At 43.9% G+C, this 20,870-nt stretch overlaps 2 protein-coding genes across 2 annotated transcripts; one reads left to right on the top strand and one right to left on the bottom strand.

The window, feature by feature from the left end:
* Positions 1-15,744: 15,744 nt before the first annotated feature.
* LOC116312784 (GTPase IMAP family member 7-like) lies at positions 15,745-17,457 on the bottom strand. The gene is made up of 4 exons (XM_031730267.2): positions 17,416-17,457; positions 17,055-17,142; positions 16,779-16,834; positions 15,745-16,589 (listed from the first exon to the last, which is right to left on the bottom strand). The coding sequence occupies exons 2-4, from the start codon at positions 17,117-17,119 to the stop codon at positions 16,003-16,005; spliced, it is 708 nt and encodes a 235-aa protein (XP_031586127.2). The 5' UTR covers positions 17,120-17,142; positions 17,416-17,457; the 3' UTR covers positions 15,745-16,002.
* A 97-nt stretch (positions 17,458-17,554) lies between these two features.
* On the top strand, positions 17,555-19,021 carry LOC116312785 (GTPase IMAP family member 7-like). The gene is made up of 2 exons (XM_031730268.2): positions 17,555-17,619; positions 17,749-19,021. Exons 1-2 carry the CDS (start codon positions 17,601-17,603, stop codon positions 18,444-18,446), a joined length of 717 nt encoding a protein of 238 aa, XP_031586128.2. The 5' UTR covers positions 17,555-17,600; the 3' UTR covers positions 18,447-19,021.
* Positions 19,022-20,870: the final 1,849 nt, after the last annotated feature.

The following is a 20,870-nucleotide window of genomic DNA, read 5'->3' as shown; positions in this document are numbered from 1 at the left end:
GGGTTGAAAGTCAATGCAAGGGTGGAGTGAACCGTCTTTCTTACCGACAAAAAGAAGCCAGCTCCAACGGGTGAAGTAGATGGTCTAATGAGCCCCGCTGCTAGAGATTCCTTGATATATTTCTCCATAGAAGCCCGTTCCAGACGTGACAGGTTGTAGAGCCGACTGGAAGGTAAGGTGGAACCAGGAAGTAAGTCTATGACACAGTCTAAGGGCGATGGGGTGGCACAGAACGTGCTTTATCTTTATTAAAGGCTTCCAGTAAATCATGATATTCGGGAGGAATGGATGACAAATCTGTGGCCGAGTTCTCCTCATGTGAGGTTTCAGCTACCTCTGGTGGTGGTGCCAAACCGAGGCAGTTGGCATGGCAAAAAGGGCTCCAGCTCACCACCCTCTGCCCTACCCAATCCAGGTGTGGGTAACACCTAACAGAATGGGTGTGTCAGGGGATTGGCATGTATAGAAAATGAGTGTCTCCCTGTGGTTACCCGAAGTAATTACAGTGACTGGCGTGGTGTGGTGAGTAATGTAATGCCACCTGTAATGTAAGACCTGATTGTTAAGTGCTTTTACCGGAATGGATGGATTTAACTCAAAAAGAGGGATGTGAAGCTGGTCAGCTAAATCCCTATCAATTAAATTCTGCTTGGCCCCCGAATCAACCAGAACTTGCGAGGTCTGGAGTACACTACACGGCATCCAGAAGACCGTCAGGGTGTACAACCTCACCTCTGGCGCCGTTGCCCACCTCTCAATTTTAAATACATGTATACATTGCTGAGTATTTGCATATGAGAGCATGAGGGTGGGAATGGATGTTCGTATTTGTGTGTGCCTGTTTGTCTGTGTCTATATGTCAGGTCGGGTATCAGACGCCACCTCTCTAGGGACATCTCAGGCCCTGGCTTATGCTCAGGCCTGTCTGCTGAGTGACCCCTCCCGTCTGGGCAGCTCTCCTCAGCTCATTCCGGGCAGTGGTGGTTCTTGTTGTCCCTCCGTGGGGCTTCAGGTCTCTTGTGCTCTGAGGTGGCTCTCTGGATGTCTGGAGCCTGGATCTCCTCGGCCTGCTTCATGCCCTGGGGCTCGATCAGTCTGGCACAGCTGGATGCCGGCGAGCTCACAGGCCTCACTGCAACCCCCTGTCCTGCAGGTTTTGGATGTGACCCCTGATCCAACACAGCTGATTCAAATGGTAAATTACCTCCTCAACATGTCTTGTAGTTCTCCAGAGGCCTGGTAATGAACTACTGATTTGATCTCAGGTGTCTGGACCCAGGATGTCCTCCTAAACCTGCAGGACACTGGCCCTGGAGGCCTGGGCTTCGTGGCCCCCCACCCCTCTAGCAGATCATTACATGAAGGAACCTTTTTAAATACAAGCGCTCATGCTCACAGGTGTACACACGTGTGCTCACAGACACAAACTACACACTTTTTGGCTCCTACCTCAAAGCACACTGTGCGCTGTTGATCTTACATGCTGCACAATAATATTCAATATTTAGTATTTACTGTTATATTCATTCAGATTACATAGGAACTGGGTATAGAAATATCGGAATCAATGTGGGACAAGTGCTTATCAGAAATTCATTCCTGCTCTGCTAACATCAATGTCAGACATCAATTAATATAATTTAAAGTTTTCCATTGGCTACATTACTTCAAGGCTCGACTACACAGAATTTATCCATCGACTTCCCCCATATGAGACAGATGTAAAATATCAGATAGCACACTGGCTTATGCTTTTTGGCATTGTCCCTCATTGACTAATTTCTCGTCCAGAATATTTGATTAGTACTCTAAAGCTTATAGAATCTTCATCCCACCCAATCCAGAAATAGCAGTTTTTGGCTGCGTACGTTCCAGAACTATTCCTGCAACTACGCGGGTGCCAGTTGATCTCAGAATGATGGTTGTGAAAAGACTTATTCTAAAGGAATGGAAGTCCGCTGTTCCTCCCTCCTTCAACGTCTGGCTCAACGACATGCTGGACCCCATTTTTTTTAATTACCTTGGGAAAGCTCACATTATATGAGCACGTACCATGGTGCTGTTTGTTACATATTCATGATATCTGATTGATTCTGGATACTGGTAGTTCTTATTATTACTGTGCTACTTCCTGTCTTCTTAAGACGATCTTAAGTGATCGATTACTACCTTTAAGGCGGAAAAAGTCAAAGGCTCAAACTGTTGAAAAACAGTAGGGCACTTAGAAGGCAGATCTAAGTCGAACACTACCTGTGAATATGGAGACTTTAAAGAGGAGATTTTTTTCAATTAAGTGTTTCAAAACATTTTCACAAAGTGCAGAAGAAGCCTCCATAGGAACAGTGGAACAGGGGTTGATCAGAGTTAAAAATTAACATTTAAAAAGAACTTGTGACTGTTGATAGAAATTACACTGGACAGAAAATCAGATTTTGACAGTATTCTGTCTCAGCACCTCCAAATCTGAGGCCATGGTCCTCAGCCGGAAAAAGGTGGCGTGCCCACTACATGTCAGGGACGAGACCCTGCCCCTGGAGGAGTTTAAGTATTCTTGTTCACGAGTGATGGGAGAAGGGAGCAGGAGATCGACAGACGGATTGGTGCAGCGGCTGCAGTGATGTGGACGCTGTACCGGTCTGTTGTGGTGAAGAGAGAGCTGAGTGTAAAAGCGAAGCTCTCAATTTAAAGGTCGATCTACGCCCCTACCCTCACCTATGGTCACGAGCTGTGGGTAGTGACCGCAAGAACGAGATCGCAAATACAAGCGGTGGAAATGGGCTTCCAGGGTGGCTGGCCTCTCCCTTAGAGATAGGGTGAGAAGTTCGGCCATTTGGGAGGGGCTCAGAGTAGAGCCGCTGCTCCTCCGCATCAAAAGGAGCTAGTTGAGGTGGTTCGGGCATCTGACAAGGATGCCCCCTGGGCGCCTCCTGGGCGAGGTTTTCCGTGCATGTCCCACCAGGGGGAGGCCCCGGGGCAGACCCAGGACACGCTGGAGAGATTATATATCTTGGCTGGCCTGGGAACGCCTTGGTGTTTCTCCGGATAAGCTGGAGGAGGTGGCTGGGCAGAGGGAAGTCTGGGCTTCTCTGCTTGGGCTGCTGCACCCGCGACCTGGCCCCAGAGAAGCGGAAGAAAATGGATGGATGGATGGATGGATGGATGGGTGGAGACATGGCAAACAACAGTAGAGGCAAACTTCAAGCCATTAGCACAAGTCACCATCAAGTGCGGGATCTACCAAGGAGAATAGGCCCGAAGCCCCTCAGACAAATCTTTAACAACATTGGCTACAGATACTGAATGCAGAATAAAGGATTATCAGCCACCTTTTCTACATGGATGACATTAAGCTGTATGCCAAGGGTGAGCAAGATATCGATTCACTGATCCACACCACAAGTATACACAACAACAACACTGGAATGTCATTCGGACTAGGGAAGTGTAGTCATGGTAACAAGAGAAGGAAAGCAGTCAGAACTGAGGGGCGGTTACATTGCCCGAATGCAACATTGCGGACATTGAAGACAGCTACAAGTACCTGGGAATCTTACAGGCAAATGGGAACCACGTATGAAAGCCACAACCACCTGCAAAGTTCTGAAGAGTCAGCTGAATGGCAAGAACACAATCCAGACTATCAACGGCTATCACCCCGCCAGTGATCAGGTACCCTGCTGGGATAATGAGCTGGCCAAATGAGAAAAAAAGCCACTGACATTAAGACAAGGAAGCTCCTGACCATGCATAGAGGTCTTCACCCAAAATCCAGCACCCTGAGATTGTAAGCTGTGAATGGAAGTATGCTGAATACTAGTGAGTGCTTGGTGAATACATCAGGCAACAGAAATCCAAGAAAGAACAAGAACAACAGAAGGAAGCGTAATGGAAGGATATGCTCCTGCATGGTATATACCACCCGCTGACGGAGGAAGTAGCTTGCATCCAGAAATACTACCAGTGGATGGATAAAGCTGGATGGAAAGATAGCACAGCAACAAGCACTAAGTACAAGATACATAGATGCAGGGGTCTACCACACCAGGCAAGACCCCCAGGTGCAGGCTGTGATGCCCCTGAGATAATCCAACACATAATAGCAAGGTGCAAGATGCTAGCAGGCAAGGAATACTTGGCACGCCATAACCAAGTTGCTGGCATACCATACAGGAACATCTGTTCCAGGAGCATCTGGCATGGAAGTCCTGAAGCGAAATTAGGACACGTCCCCTAGGGTGGTCGAGAATAATCAAGCCAAAATTCTGTGAGATACAAACAGACAAACTAGTGATGGCTTACCAACCGGACATAGTAGTGGTAGACAAGAAGAGGAAGATGGTAGTAGTGATAGATGTAGCTATACCAAATGACAGCAACATCAGGAAGTACCAAGGGCTGAAAGAAGAGCTGAAAGAAGAACTCAAGAAGATGTGGAAGTTGAAGGTAACTGAGGTTCCAGAGATAATCGAAGCACTCAGTGCAGTGAGTCCCAAGCTTGGCGAGTGGGTCCAGTAGATCCCAGGAACAAAATCCCAGGGTTGACGGGGGAATTAGTTTATGTATATATGTTATGGGTCAAAAGTTTGGACACAGCTTCTCAGTTAATGTCTTTTCTTTATCTTCATGTCTAAACTATGAATGAAAACATATGGAATTATATAGTAAACATTAAAGTGTGAAATAACTCTTCAAAATAGCCACCCTTACTTTGATTACTGCTTTGCACACTCTTAGCATTCTCTCGATGAGCTTCATGAGGCAGTCACCTGAAAAGGTTTTCCAATAGTCTTGAAAGAATTCCCAAAGATGCTGAGAAATTGTTGTCCCTTTTCGCCTTCACTCTGCAGTCCATCTCATCCCAAACCATGGGCTTAGGTCAGGTGACTGTGGAGGCCAGGCCATCTGGCAGAGAACTCCATCACTTTCCTTGTTGTTGTTTCTTGACCCAAACAAATCTCTTCTGCTTGTTGCTTTTCCTTAGTAGTGGTTTCTTGGCAGCTATCTGACTATAAAGGCCTCTTGCAGTCTCCTCTGAACAATTATTGCAGAGCTGTTTCTGCTGCTGGAATTATGTGTGCTAATTATTGGGGCTCTAATCTGAGGTGCTGTCAGTTTGTGATTTCTGAGCCTGGTGACTCGTGTGAATTTATCCTCAGCAGCAGAGGTGACTCTTGCTGTTCTTTTCCCGGGGTGGTCCTCATGTGAGCCAATTTCATCATAGTGCTTGATGGGTTTTGTGACTGTACAATTATCCAGACTGACTGACCTTCAGCTCTTAAAGTAATGATGGACTGTAGTTTCTATTTACTTAGATGATTGTTTTAGATTCTATGAATTCTAACAGTTGTCAAATAGGGCTTCAGCTAACTAGTTAAGTGAGAGCTCAATACCCTCAAGACATTCACATTTGTTCAGCAATTTTCAGTAGGGTCATGGTTTAAAACTTAGCTGCACAGCTGTGGAATCTTCATTAGTTTCCAAGAGACGTGAGGAGTGAGGGGTACTTCACCAAAGTCTGACCTGCAAACAACTATATAACTTGTCCATCCCAAAAACTTGATTCTGTTCATCTGGATGTAACGTTTTCAGTAGTAGAAATGTTTTGTCACTCATCCAAGTGACTTCTTCAGTCTCAGCTGACTGCAGGTTTCCCCAACCTTATAAACAGTACATTTGCATAATAACTGAAACCAGCACACTGAATGAACAATAGGCTGTCACGATCTGAGGGATCGGCAAGGCGCTGATCAGCATCTCTCCACTCCTAGCCCCCCTTCTCTTCTCTTTTTCCTCTCTCTCTCCCTCTCCCCTTCTCTCCCCTGTTTTGCCGGGGCGGAACTCATGGCGGGTTCACGCCCTCGGTCCACGCCTTCCCGGATTGTGCACACCTGGGCCTCATCAGACCAGCTGGTATATTAGAAGGAGGAGATCAGCTGTTCAACGCTGGATTGTTGTGAAGGCTCTTGTCAGTACACACCTAGCTCAAGTTTCCCGTGCCTCTGTCTCAGAGACTTAACGTGTTCCTTTGTTCCTAGATTCCCCGGACCCGTCCCCGTGTTTCCTCGTGTGGAGTGTGGAAGGAGTGACAGGTCGCTAGCGGAGAGGAGAGAGGCTGTACTGAGCGCATGAGTGATTTCCCCGTTTTCCCTGGAGCCCTGGACCCCTGCCCCTCACGTCTTGTATATAGCACTAACCCCGCACTGTTTGTACATACACTTGGTGAAGATCTGTAATAAACAATCTCTGTTTGAACGCTACCCAGGAGTCCTGCGAGTGGATCCTCTAAGCAACCCGTGACAGTAACAATCCAGCCATACTATGGATCCAGCGGACTCAGCTCAGCAACCCGCCCCCTCCAGAAGCCGTGTTGGAGCTACAACAGCAGATGCTAACCATTAACCATCAGTTGCTTGCGCTCACTCAGGCTCTCGCTCAGCACATACCTCTGCCAGGTCCCGCTATGCCCCCCCCGTCTGCTCCCGCACAGCCACCAGCCCCGGAACTCTCCACGCCACCAGCCCCCGCTTCCGCGGAGCCCCCTGAACGAGCTCTACCGTCACTGGAGCCATTCGCTGGTGAGTTTCCTAACACAGATTACGTTGCAGTTTAGGCAGCTGCGGCGAACATATGAAAGTGATGGAGCTAAGATAGCCTTTTTCGTTCAGTTACTCTGCAGTCAAGCCTTAAACTGGGCTCAAGCAGTGTTACGAACCAACCCGGAGATTACCTATGCTGATTTTCTCTCAAAGTTTAAAAGTGTGTTTGAAAGGGGCACCGGAGCAGAGGCAGCGGGCCACCATTTGCTGAACTTAAAACAAGGAAGACGGTGTATGGCGGACTTCTCTGTGGAGTTTTGGACACTGGCTGAGGAGACTGGATGGGGGCAGCCTGCGCTGATAAGTACCTTATTAAACAATGTTTGTGATGAACTCAAGGCCGAACTATTAATGAGGGAGCTGCCCAAGACTCTGTCAGAAGTAATCACCTTATGTGTTAAGGTAGATGAACATTTGAGGGCGCGTCACCGCGTCAGCAACTACAGTTCCCAGAGGCCCGTGGGGCGAGCGGAGACAGCTTCCGGCGGAAGCAGAAGTAGCGATCGGGAAGTGGACCGTGGTGACGCGCATGAGCAACCCATGCAGATCGGACGCTCCCAAATTTCCCCGGAGGAAAGAGCACACAGATGGAGGTCCAATGAGTGCTTTTACTGCGGCCACAAGGGCCATCTCGCCAAGGTCTGTCCTGCACGGCCAAAAGACCTCGCCCGCCGGTAGAAAGGAGGATACGGGTGGGCGAGGTCTCCTTTTCACATTCTCCTCCACGCTTCATGCTAGCCGCTAAAGTGACTGTCCACTCTGCCTCTCACTCCCTTCAGGCGCTGATTGACTCCGGGGCGGAGCAGAGCTTCATGGATGCTTCCGTGGCTCTCAAACTTAAGATTTACACACAAGCATTGCCCCACTCATTGCAGGTCACCGCTTTAAATGGTCAGCGTCTCCCCGATATAACTCACGTTACAGAACCCGTATCCCTAACTCTGTCTGGGAATCACACTGAAATGTTACAGTTTTATGTCTTTAAAGCTCCTCTCACGCCCCTAGTGCTAGGATTTCCGTGGTTACGCCTGCATAACCCCGTACTCGACTGGAAGGAGGAGAGGGTTCTGGGGTGGGGGGAGGAGTGTCACATGACCTGTTTAAAAGCAGCTACTCCCGTAAAAGCATCTAACCCACTACCACACGAGCCCCCTGACCTTTCAGCCATCCCGTCAGAGTATCATGATCTCAAGCAAGTATTTTGTAAGGACCGAGCCCGCTCTCTTCCTCCTCACCGCCCGTACGACTGCAGTATTGATTTGCTCCCAGGTGCACCTCTTCCCACTAGTTGCTTATACAGTCTCTCTCAACCTGAACGTGAATGCATGGAGAAGTATATTAATGAATCCTTGGCTGATGGACTGATTCGCCCCTCTTCATCCCCCGTGGCTGCCGGGTTCTTTTTCGTCACTAAGAAGGATAAAAGCCTTCGGCCATGTATTGATTTCCGGGGCCTCAATAACATTACCATTAAGAATAAATACCCTCTGCCACTCTTATCCTCCGCCTTTGAACTCCTGCAGGGGGCGACCATTTTCACTAAGCTCAATCTGCGAAATGCTCACCACTTAGTCAGGATGAGAGAGGGAGACGAGTGGAAAACAGCCTTCAACACGCACCTGGGCCATTTTGAATACTTGGTCATGCCGTTTGGACTGACTAATGCTCCCGCTGTGTTTCAGGGTCTAGTCAATGATGTTCTCCGAGATTTCATCAATCGTTTTGTGTTTGTGTACCTTCACGACATCCTCATCTTCTCCCACTCTCTCTCTGATCATGTACGCCACGTCAGACAAGTCCTGCAACGTTTCCTGGAGAATCGCCTGTTTGTTAAAGGGGAGAAGTGCGAGTTTCATGTGAGTACTGTGTCATTTTTGGGCTACATCATCGAACAGGGCGATTTAAGAACCGATCCAGCTAAGGTACAAGCAGTCTTGGACTGGCCCACTCCACCTAACTGTAAGCAGCTTCAACGGTTCCTCGGTTTTGCAAACTTTTATCGGAGATTCATTCATGACTACAGCAAGATTGCTTTGCCACTAACTCGTTTAACTTCCCCTAAGGTACCTTTCTGCTGGGATGATCAGGCTCAGGAGGCTTTCTCCCGGCTAAAGAAACGCTTCGCGTCGGCGCCCATCCTCCGAAAACTGGATCTCAAGCGGCAGTTTATTGTGGAAGTGGACGCCTCGGATGTAGGGGTCGAAGCCGTTCTCTCCCAGCAACTATAGGGTAAGCTCCACCCTTGTGCTTACTTCTCCCGTCGTCTCGCTCCTGCAGAGCAGAACTACGACATCGGGGACAAGGAGCTGTTGGCAATCAAACTCGCCCTGGAGGAGTGGCGCCACTGGCTAGAGGGCGCAACAGAACCCTTTGTGGTATGGACTGACCACAAGAACCTCGAATACATCCGGTCGGCTAAACGACTAAACGCCCGACAAGCCAGGTGGGCTCTGTTCTTTACCAGATTCTGCTTCACCATCACCTACAGGCTCGGTTCTTGGAACGTGAAACCCGATGCCCTTTCCCGCCAATTCACCACCTCAGAGGATCCCACCCGTGAGGTTCCCATTCTCCCTCCCACATGCGTTATCGGAGCCCTGTCGTGGGAGAGAGTCTGCCATACGGGAGGCCCAGCGGGCAGAACCGGATCCAGGGACTGGTCCCCCGGGATTGCTCTTTGTTCCCACGTCTGTTCGCTCACGAGTGCTACAATGGGCCCACGGGGGAAAACTCACCTGTCATCCGGGCATTCATCGCACCGTCACCTTCATCAAGCGGTTCGCCTGGTGGCCTACACTGGCCAAGGACGTCCAAGAATTCATCGCCGCCTGTCCAACCTGTGCCCAGAATAAACCTGTCAACCAGCCCGCTGCCGGCCTACTTCATCCCTTACCTACGCCAAGCCGCCCCTGGTCCCACATTGTGGTTGACTTTGTCACTGGTCTTCCGCCGTCATCAGGTAACACAGTCATCCTCACCATTGTCGACAGTTTTTCTAAAGCTGCCCACTTTGTTGCTCTCCCCAAGCTCCCCACTGCCCTGGAGACCGCCTGGCTCCTGTCTACTCACGTGTTTCGCCTCCACGGGATCCCCGCTGAAGTGGTCTCGGACCGAGGTCCACAGTTCACGTCACGTGTTTGGAGGGAGTTCTGCACCTCCTTAGGGGCCCAGGTCAGTCTCTCGTCAGGTTTTCATCCACAGACCAACGGTCAAGCGGAACGGGCCAACCAAGAACTCAAAGCAGCTCTCCATTGCTTGACATCCACTAATCAGACCACCTGGAGCGAGCAACTGACGTGGGTGGAGTATGCTCACAATAGCCATACCTCGTCGGCCACAGGCGTCTCTCCGTTCGAGGCCTCCCTGGGGTACCAACCTCCCCTGTTCCCTGCAATCGAAGGTGAGCACTTTGTGCCCTCTGTTCAGCAGCACCTGCGGCGGTGTCGGCGCGTATGGTGGGCCACTAGAGCTGCCCTTCTTCGCACGGCAGACCGGAACAAACGGCAGGCAGATCGCCACAGGACCCCGGCTCCGGCCTACTCACCTGGACAGAAGGTTTGGCTCTGGACCCGGTATGTACCTCTCAGAACAGAATCGCAAAAGCTCTCCCCCACCTTCATTGGACCGTTCAAGTGGACTCCTGTGTTAACCCCCCAGGACTTCCACTGTGCATGTTTCTCAAGCTCCCCAGGACCATGCGTATCCACAATGTGTTTCATGTTTCACAACTCAAACCCCACTGTTCCAGTCCTCTGCTTTTCTCAATCACAAGATTTGATTGACATAATATTTCTTGACAACAAACCTTCCTCAGTAGTTGTGGTTCATTGTTAGCTCATTAACACGAGTGAATGAAAACATTTAGGGTGTAACCCACAGGTTTTACAGGTATTTTCACATCACGGTCCAACTTTCTCTTATATTTGTTTCAGTCCAATGAGAACATGTTTTTTTCTCTCTAAAAGCTAAAGACTCTGACAAGTTATTTTTATGATGTGGTGATAGGAGAGCAGGGTTGGGTCAAATGTCAAACTATCAGAGCAGATCTGAATAATCAGAGATCACTGTCTAGTAACAGGGTCATTATGTCCAACAAAAACAAAGAAATTCTTCTCCAATGAAAAGCAAAAGCTGCTGTCCCAGATTCTTTTCTGCATAGTGATCTAACCAGGTCAGAGGTTTTCTGAATCTCTACAAGATTAACTCACATAATCTGAACCAAATGCTGAGTAAATTAAAATACAAAACAATAATTCACATGAAACATACAATGCACATAAAATATTTACTAGATCTTTTGTAATATTAAACTTTCTTATTTGAATGTAGAAGGAGAACGTGGACAGTTTCAGCAGTGTCTCTGTAATCTTTACCTCAATACGTCACTTTGAAAAGAGCAAAGGGCTAGAGGTTGTAAACTCTGTGTTTTGGGTATTCTGATGCTATTAAGGTCGCTCAGTCTGTTCCCAGTGTTTTGTGTGTCTGTGTGTGTTTTTAAAAAATATATGTTGTAATTTGTTATGAGAAGTGAGTTATGTTTCTAGTTCTTAGTCTTTTGGTAATTTAGTCAGTTCCTTTTTGTGTGCAGGTTGTTGTCGTCTAACCCATGTGTGTCCTTCCCAGTGTCACCAGTGTGTAGTCTATCATGTCTCCCTATGAATGTCAAGTTCAGTGTTGCTGTGTCTCTCTGACTGTCTCTGCAATTGTCACTGTTTCCATTCCTCAGTGTTTGTGATTTACTGTGTTTTGTGATAGTCATTGTTTTATGTGATTTGTGTTCAGTGTTGCTGTCTCGTTATGTCTACTTTACTCCAGCTGTGTTCCCATGTGTCTATACCCTCCTGTTTATATCTTGTGTTTGTCTTCCCTTGTGCTTTTTCAGAGTGTATTGTTCTTTTCCACAGTCTTTGTTTATCTGCTGATGTCTAGTTGATTGATAAGTCATTAAAGGGCTGACCTTCAGTTAAACCTGATGATTGCGTCATAGTGCTGGCTGATAACAGCTGTTCAGTGCTTCAGTTGAGAATTTTTTCTCTTCTTCTGTGTGGGAGATGAAGTGGTAAATTTTGTGAATGCTGGTGGATATTGAGGACATGCGATCTCTGTGGTGATGATGTTGAGAATGTGCAGAGCTTGTGTTGTAAGTACAACCAGATATCCTTGCCTGTAATGTTACATCTGCTCAGATTATGTTAAAATAGCTGTTTTTAGAGACTACTGCACTCCATTATTTACTGCACACCTCTGGTGTATATTTAGTAAAGCAAAAAAAGAAAACTTCAGGGTGCATGTCACGATGCATTCAAGATCTTGATCAAGCCTCCAAGGTGGAAAATGGAAAGGCCAAATTTTTGTGATGCATAAAGTTCCTACCTTTCACTGTCTGCTGATAAGATTTTGATGAATGAATGGATTCAGATGGAGTCATAATGACCTTGATTGGACCAACTTTAAGTGGCACACGATATTTCACCTGCTTCTGGAAACAGTGGAATAAAAGCTCATTTAATTGTTGTGTTTTGGTTTATTTTGTGTTATTACAGAGAATTTAGATTAAAATAAAACCATGTCTCTTAACATTTATAAATAACTGCATTAAACTTTCCCACATCTACTCTGATCAACATACTAAATAATTAAATATTAGTTTTAGTTTTTATTAGTTATTTATTTAGTAAAATAAATAACTAACCACACACACACACACACACACACACACACACACACACACACACACACACACACACACACACCAAAAAAAACATTCACACAGAACTTTGTGCGTTTCTCCATCACAAGATTTGACTGACATAATATTTCTTGACAACAGACTTCCTCAGTACTTGTGGTTCATTGTTAGCTCATTAACACGAGTGAATGAAAACATTTAGGGTGTAACCCACAGGTGTTACAGGTATTTTCACATCACTGTCCAACTTTCTGTTATATTTGTTTCAGTCTCATGCCAGCATGTTTGTTTCGATCTAAGAAGCTGAAGACTCTCACGAGATTGTTTTATGATGTGGTGACAGGAGAGCAGGGCTGGGTCAACTGTTAAAATAGCAGAACAGACCTGTCTGAGGTTAACTGCACACAATAAGTTGTTTTAGTAGCCTCTTGTGTCTAACAAAAACATTTAAATTCTTCTGTAATGAAAAGTGAAAGCTGTCTCAGTTTTCTTCCAGTGATCTAACCACTATCGAACTTTGTTATTATTTATTAATATTTATATTTATTCATATCTTAAAATGCTCAATTGAACAAAACCACAAAACTGGATAAACAAGAACATCGGCACTCACAGATGCAGATAAAATACTTTAACTCTTACTGGAAAAGCAAATGGACGCTGACACATTTCAGCATGTGGCTTCCCTCCATGTTTCTGATACACATGTGAGAGTAACTCCTGAGAAAGCACCACCTTGACCTAGTTTATGGTGAACACAGGTGATGGCAATCATCAGTCTATCAACAATAAAGTACATGATGCCTAGTTATGTGCATCCAAAAACAGCTGCACATAAATGCATCTAAATGAAGAGAAAAGAAGGAGAGAAAACAGGTAGACATGAATTTAAAAAAAAGTCAACAGTCAACACATATGGGAAACACCAGTGGCAAACAGTGTATCTTGGAGTATTAAATTATGAATTATTGACTTGTCTTTTGTTTTGTTTTAAATGATTATCCTTATGTGCTGCAGCGAACCAATAACTCTTGTTGCTATGTGTCTTCAACTATTGAACATTTAGATTTTTACTGTTTTGGAATACATGTTTAGCTTTTTGGAAATATGACATGCTGTATTTTATGTTTGGTATTATTCATATTCCTCTCTTTGAATGAGTTTCAGCAGTCAGTAACCACCTGCCTTCTATAGTGTTATTTTTGTGCCTCTATTCTGAGCACATATAAAAAAAAATTGCAAGTGCAAATATACACACACTATAACAGCCCAGAATGTGGCTAAATCCAGTGGAGTGGTTTAGTTTAAACTATATAAAAACCAACAATGGTCTTAAAAAACTATATCTATAATAATATCTAAAATAAAAAAAATTAAACATACTAAGCCACAGTAGATATAGCTACATCCTGGACCGTGTTCCCAGAATGCAGTAGCTAGCAAGCTGATTCAAGACTGTAACGGCCAATCAGAGTTTTTCCATCCAGGTCTGTGATTGGTTGGTTTTGTGGCACACTTATAACGGTACAAGAGTTGAGCATGCGTGGTGCAGAGATGTTGAGAGCGAGAGCGACACACCGAGAGCAGGTCCACAGATGTCTGTCAGCACACAGAGCAGAGATCTGGGCAAGAGCAAATGCCAACAACTGAGCATATATGTCACGGTCTGTGGAGACAGACCGTGCAGAGGTGTGTATGGTGGACCCAGGTGCGAACACAGGTGAGGAGACGGGAGTGAACTTAAACTGAAAGCGAGCCTTTATTTGGGCCGATACAGAGGAAAGTAGACAAAACATAACAGGGGCCGAGACCGCAACTAACTAAAAACCTAAACTGGAAAAACACTTAACTTGACCAGAGGGAAGGTACACAGACGACGCGACACAGACTGAATGAAACACAGAGACTAAATACTCACAGGGATGATCAGGGGAAGAGAAAACACAAGAGGAAAAACAGCTGACACACATGAACCTAATGACAGGACAGGGGCAGTGAAGCTAAATACAATGAACAAAGAACACCGGACTCTTTCAAAATAAAACAGGAAACATGGAGACATAGACATGACACGAACTTGACAACAAGAACCACACAGACATGAAACATGACAGTTAGACAGTACAGGGGGAGATGACAGAAACAACTAAGAAACAAAGGACTAAACTGCAACCTAGAAATTAACTAGATGAGCTAAACTAGAACACAAATGAATACAAAGGATACATAAAAACTCAAACACTGGGTCACACGACCCAGTAACATGACAGTATATGGATAATAGCAAACACTCAAATACATTTCTTGCATGCAGCAATGAATTTTGTTCGCTCAAAATAATTTTCTTCTCAACATGCAACATTTGCACTTGCAGCATTTTTTGGCATGCGCTTAGAATACAGGCACAAAAATAATGCCATAGTCTTCAATGCTCAATAAATGTCTTGTACACCTGATAAAAAATGTCTGACTATGGGGGAGCTCTTGTAATAACTTCTAATGCTGCCCTTGTGATCAGAAAGCCTAGTTCCTGCTCACCGTGTACGATGATTGCTCTTCGGTCTCTTTAGTAATAATGACACTTAAAATAATAGTATTGTTTTAATAAATGAACTTGATACATTAATAAATATAGCATGTTCTATAACTCTGGAGGGCAGGATCACTGAATTGGAGACCCAGCACTGTACCCTTGAAAAACTCATAGCTAGCCAGGTTCCTGTAATCAGTGTATCAAAGGTAGCGTAGTCCCCTGGGAGGTTGTGCCGAGAAGCTAGAAAAGCAGGATTGCTGAGTGACAGTAGAGGGGACGTTTTTCCCCACTCTGCGACACACCGAGTGGGGAATTTGAGGTCACAAAAATTAATATTGAATAGGTGTGTAACTTTGCCAAAACAGTGTTGGAGTTTTCTCTGGTTCCCTCCCCAATCAGACCAGGAGTGACATGTTTAGCTACATGTTCTCATCTCTCTTCTTCTTAAATATCTGGCTGTCAGAGTGGTGTCCCAAAAAGACTTTAAAGATAGTTGGGACACTTTCCGTTAGGAGAGAATGCATCCATTACACTTTAGATGGACCAGCTGCCATTACAAGAAATGCGTCCAATTTTATTACAACTCTCCAAACGTGACTATCCAGACATGAGAACTGTTTGGACTGAATGTACACATGTACTTTTGTTTTACTGTAATTGCTTTGGAAAACACGATTAAGAAGGTGGTTAAGGTTAGGCATACGGTTATGGTTGGGATTAAAGTTAGGATTAGGGTTGTAATACACGGCTGGAACGTGTGTTACCACCGGGAGCGTCAATCTATTGGATTCCATCCACAACCTGCCATGTCTTATACTGAAAGCGGGAACGCGGAAGGTTACCTTTTGCGTTACTGAGGAAGGCCTCGGGACGTAACAAATCATCAGTATATTACACGGTCGGAATGAGACCAAAGAACAACGAGACACTTTGTTTCTTAGTTTATTGAAGTAGTTTGTTCCAGTTTACAAAGGTTAATAAGCTTTCAGTACCTCATTTAGCAGAAATTCATAATAAACCATAAAAGATCATTTATCTTGTCTCGTCTGTAAGTTAATTCGTATCTAGTCTATTAAAGAAAAAAACAAAAAATCTGTATTGCATCATCTACCTCTTCATGATACTCACTCACTCAACGGTCTATCTTTCCGTAAAAGAAAAAAACAATTTCCAAGCACTTTAACTTATAAATTATTCTGGTCTTTGAGTATTGTGTTCACCACCGTCATTAGTTTTTCAACCTGATCAGGACCTGATTTGTTGTTCTCAAAGAGAACACACCTGTTTCCACACTTTTCAACCATTTTCTTCAGATCAGGTTGGCAAGAATGAAGAAAATCCTCCAAGCCCATTCCTGCCTGCTGCAAGTCGTTTCCTCGGGTGAACAGGATGATTGTTCGTCCTCTAACTTCCCTCCCAAAAGCTTTTTCTAACTTTTCCATTATGTCTCTTTCACCATCTGTAAATCTGCTCACATGCATCACAAGTACAAACACACATGGTCCTGACTGACAGAGTTGCTTGCACCTTTTCACATGTTTGCCCCTAACTGATGGTGCAATGTCATCATCAAAGATATCTGGGGTATCAATCACATTTACGTCTACACCATTGATCTCAGTTTGTACATTCTGGCAATTTGTGGTGACCGGCGTTGAACTGGGTCTAGAAACAAAGAGTTTCTGTTCAAGGATGGTGTTCCCACTGGCACTCTTTCCAGTCCCTGCCATTCCCAAAAGAACAAGGTTCACTGTGGTGCCAGTGTGTCGTCCTGCATAGATGTATACCAATAACAATGTAAGGGAAAGTGAAAAAAGAATGTGGTTAAAATGAGTGAATCTTTGTTGCAGTGGTTTTCATTAAGTGCTCTTTGCTTCAACCATCATGTGAAAAATGCTGATTGACTGAATAACCCGTTAGTATGTTCTTTATATAGTACTTAAAAGTGATTGTGGTTTACCTGTCTTTGTCTCGTCAGTGTGTGGTCTTGATATACATTGTAATCCACGGTCCCAACTACAAGTTAGTAATAGAAGAAATACAAATTAATCAATAAACTGCTTGTTGTTTCATAAATAATTATTACTATAATAGTTTGCAAACATTTCAGAGTTTTTTCTGTTAACTACATTTATAAAATATTTCATAGCATATATGTACCCCATGTAAAGACATTACGTTCACAATTTAATTTACATGCTAAAGCTAAATCAAAAGTGCTCAACTTTAGCTTTACCTCAGTGCTGCCGGTTGTCTGTCTTTAGTCTCGTTGCTTCTGAATATGCTGAAAAAGCTTCCCATGATGCAGGATTTGAACGAATAACCTGTGAGTTCAAATGTCAAAGCCAGCACAACTCTGAACTCTTCGTTTTTTTGTTTAAGTAACTCATTTAGCAATTTAGTATATCTCAGTTGTTTTCAGATTATTCACATAAATCTTAAATCTAAAGTTTACAATGCTCTCTTAAGAGTTTTATCATGACAGATGTAAAAATAACCTTGCTTTTATACTCTTTAAGAAATCAGAGACCTTTTTTCTCATTACTTAGATTTTTTTTTATTGCTACAAAGCAAATAAATGTACAAGCACAACTTACATTAAGTGAGTTGTTCAGTCTGTTGAAGCAAAACTCTGTCTGACACTGTCTAAAGTCTGCAGACTGCTGTTCTATGACTGTATAATACTGGAGGAGGCGTGTCATCTGTTGAGCTATAAAAAGCAACATGTTGCAGAGCAGTTTTAACATTCATCTCTCACCTGTGCAGTGACAACGGTGAAAAAATGGCTTTAATTCCAGCAGGTAAGACTTATTATTAATCATTGTTTTTTAAATTATTTTCCTAAAGTGTGAAAACTTCTCAGTTTCACTTTGGTTCTTGTAAAACTCTTGTGTATATGGGTTAAATCAAATTAGTGAATTGTGTTTCAGGTCCTGATTTGAGGATTGTGATGATTGGAAAAACTGGTGTGGGCAAGAGTGCTGTTGGGAACACCATCCTGGGATGTGAGCATTTCAGATCTTGTCCTTTATCTGTATCAGTGACTGAGTTCTGTCAAAAAGCTTGGACACAGTGGGGGAAGAGATTAGTTAGTGTTGTAGACACACCAGGGATCCTGGACACTTCAAAATCAGATGAGTTCATCAAAAGAGAAATTGTGAAATGTGTTGAAATCTCCTCTCCCGGTCCTCATGTGTTCCTGTTGGTCATCCAAATTGGCCGATTCACGAGAGAAGAAAAAAACTCAGTGGAAGCCCTGCAGGAGCTGTTTGGCCCCGAGGCAAACCGGTACATGATTGTGCTCTTCACCCGTGGTGGTGATCTTGGAGGCATATCCATAGAGCAGTATGTACGTGACGCTGAGCCAGGGCTTAAACGCATCATCCAAAGCTGTGGAAACAGGTACCACGTCTTTGACAACACCAGCAGCGACAGAAAGCAGGTGGTGGAGCTCATCAAGAAGATCGACAAAATGATGGAAGTAAATAGAAACACGCACTACACAGACGCCATGTATAAAGAGGTAGAGGAAGCACGCAAAAAGGGAGTAACAGTGCAGCAGTATAGGTTCACTGAGTCTTTGTGTAAACGTATCAAACTTTTTCGCATCATTCTTGGGAAAGATTAAACTGCTGTGGTTAATTGTAATTATTCTATTCTAAACAAGACAACTCTTTTTTTTTACCTACATGAAATATACAGTTTGTTCATGATGGCACACAGAGTGTAGATAGCTGTGTAAGATCAATATACGTTGATTTCCCATAAAGAAATAACACAATACAATATTGTTCATTATGTGAGTTTATCTTTTGATGTTAAACAAGAAAGTATTTATAAGTGAAATAATGATCATGTAAGCTGTCTATTAAAGCATTTATTTTTTCTGTTGCATCTATTCTGATTTGTATATGTGCATGAAATTATGGTGGTTATGTCTGAGCTGAATTGTACACTGTTTTAATCTATTGAACAATTTAGGGGACAATAGTTAAATTTAGTCAAGTAAATATTTTATATAAATGAGAATTGTGGATTGTTTTGTCTTTTAAAGAATGAGGACTTCAGTTTATAAGGAGTTTTTATGTTGGGTCTGTTCTGCTCTGGCTGTTTGTATTAAAACACATTATGAAAATTTCCCTTTAGGCTCATTATTGTTTGACAATTATTCGTGTAAAGCTTCTAGCCTAATAAAAACTAATAATCACACCACGTTCATCAGTTATTTGTCATTCTAAGATGACAACATCAGAACCAAATGTTCCACCACTTCATTTATTACTATTTTTTGCCTGTGTGAATGAGAGAATGGTAACTGGTAAATGGCCTGTATTTATATAGCGCTTTACTAGTCCCTAAGGACCCCAAAGCGCTTTACATATCCAGTCATCCACCCATTCATGCACACATTCACACACTGAGAAAATTAGATGATATGTATCAACAGGTTTCTAGGTGTACATCAATGTACATAAAGATTATTGGTTCTCACTTATTATGATTTAACTGGTTTGATATTAATCATACTGACTTACAATTATATATATTACCCTTTTCTTTTACTGTTCTACTGACATATTTAGTTAATTTCATTTAAATTATTTTGACTATTTAGTTGATTTGCTTTATTACTTCAGGTTTGACTTCAGATTTTCAAGTCTGTCCTTACAAGAGTGGGAAAACATGTTTAAAGACATATTAAAAGAACATGTAAATAATATTTAAACACTTCTGTTGTGAAACAGCAGACTCAAACACTTAAATACTGAATCATGTTTTGTAGAAAGATAGACGCATCAGCTGAACAACAACAGCTTTAATACCTTTAATACGTTCAACCATCTTTAATATTTCTGGTTATCAGCACAAGCAGGTGAAAATATTCTCTATAGAAACAGGTATTACCGGTATTTCAACATCACTATGCAACTTCCTGTCATGACAGCTGAGGTGTTCCCTCTGAGAATCCTGGCTCTGCGAAGACATTCCTTTGTTCTTTTACGAGTTTAAGAGTTGGATGCACATGGTTACATTTATTTAGGATTATTTCTAATCTGCACAGGGTTCAAAGTGTGAGGGTTCCCCAGTCCTCCCTGTGAGCTGTCAGCGCCTCTCTCCCTCGCTCTGTCGTTCTTTGTTTGTTTTGGTGTCTACGTCATAGTCAGGGCTAATTCCAGCTCCCTACAAATCACTCCCTTGAGTGATCGCTACCACTTCTTCGCGGTCACTCCTCACTGGATCGTTGAACTACCTCGTTAGTTAAGCCCCAGCCCCTCGGATATTTACTGCTTACCATGTTTCCCTGTGTGATGGTGTTCTCCGGTGTTCCATAGGTGTTTGGTGAAAGTGTGTGCACAGGTTTATATTGTGATGTGGATGTGTGGACCAGGAGGGGGCCTGATTTCCTAATCAGGCCCCCTCCTGTTAGGTGTACATTCCCCTAAGTCTTGTGTTTGGTGTTAGGAAATTTAAAGTGATGCAGGTGGATGCTTCACTGGTGTCCTGGATTGTTGATTGTTGATTACCTGACAGGAAGACCACAATATGTACGTCTCCCACAGTGTGTGTCTGACAAGGTAATCAGCAACACACGGGCACCACAGGGGACTGTCCTCTCCCCCTTCCTCTTCACCCTCTACACCACAGACTTCAGCCACTGCACAGAGACCTGCCACCTTCAGAAGTTTTCTGATGACTCTGCGGTGGTTGGATGCATCAGCAGGGATGATGAGTCAGAGTACCGGGCTGTGGTCGACTCCTTTGTCACGTGGTGTGAGCAGAATCATCTGCAGCTCAACGTGGCAAAGACCAAGGAATTAATAGTGGACTTCCAGAGTCGTCTCTATTTTTTGAGGCGACTGAGGTCCTTCAACATCTGCCAGAAAATGCTCAGGATTTTCTACGAGTCTGTTGTGGCCAGTGCGATCCTCTATGCCATAGGTGTCAAACTCTGGCCCGAAGTCATACCACATTATTATTAGAGCTGGCCTACTGGTATTATACAGCTAATATATATATTGTTTAGTATTAAGCTTTGCTTGTTCCATATTCA

The sequence above is a fragment of the Oreochromis aureus genome, linkage group 9 (genome assembly GCF_013358895.1).
Source record: "Oreochromis aureus strain Israel breed Guangdong linkage group 9, ZZ_aureus, whole genome shotgun sequence".
Taxonomy (NCBI): domain Eukaryota; kingdom Metazoa; phylum Chordata; class Actinopteri; order Cichliformes; family Cichlidae; genus Oreochromis; species Oreochromis aureus.
Note: the sequence above shows the minus strand (reverse complement) of the source record. Positions and strands in the feature narration are given on the sequence as shown.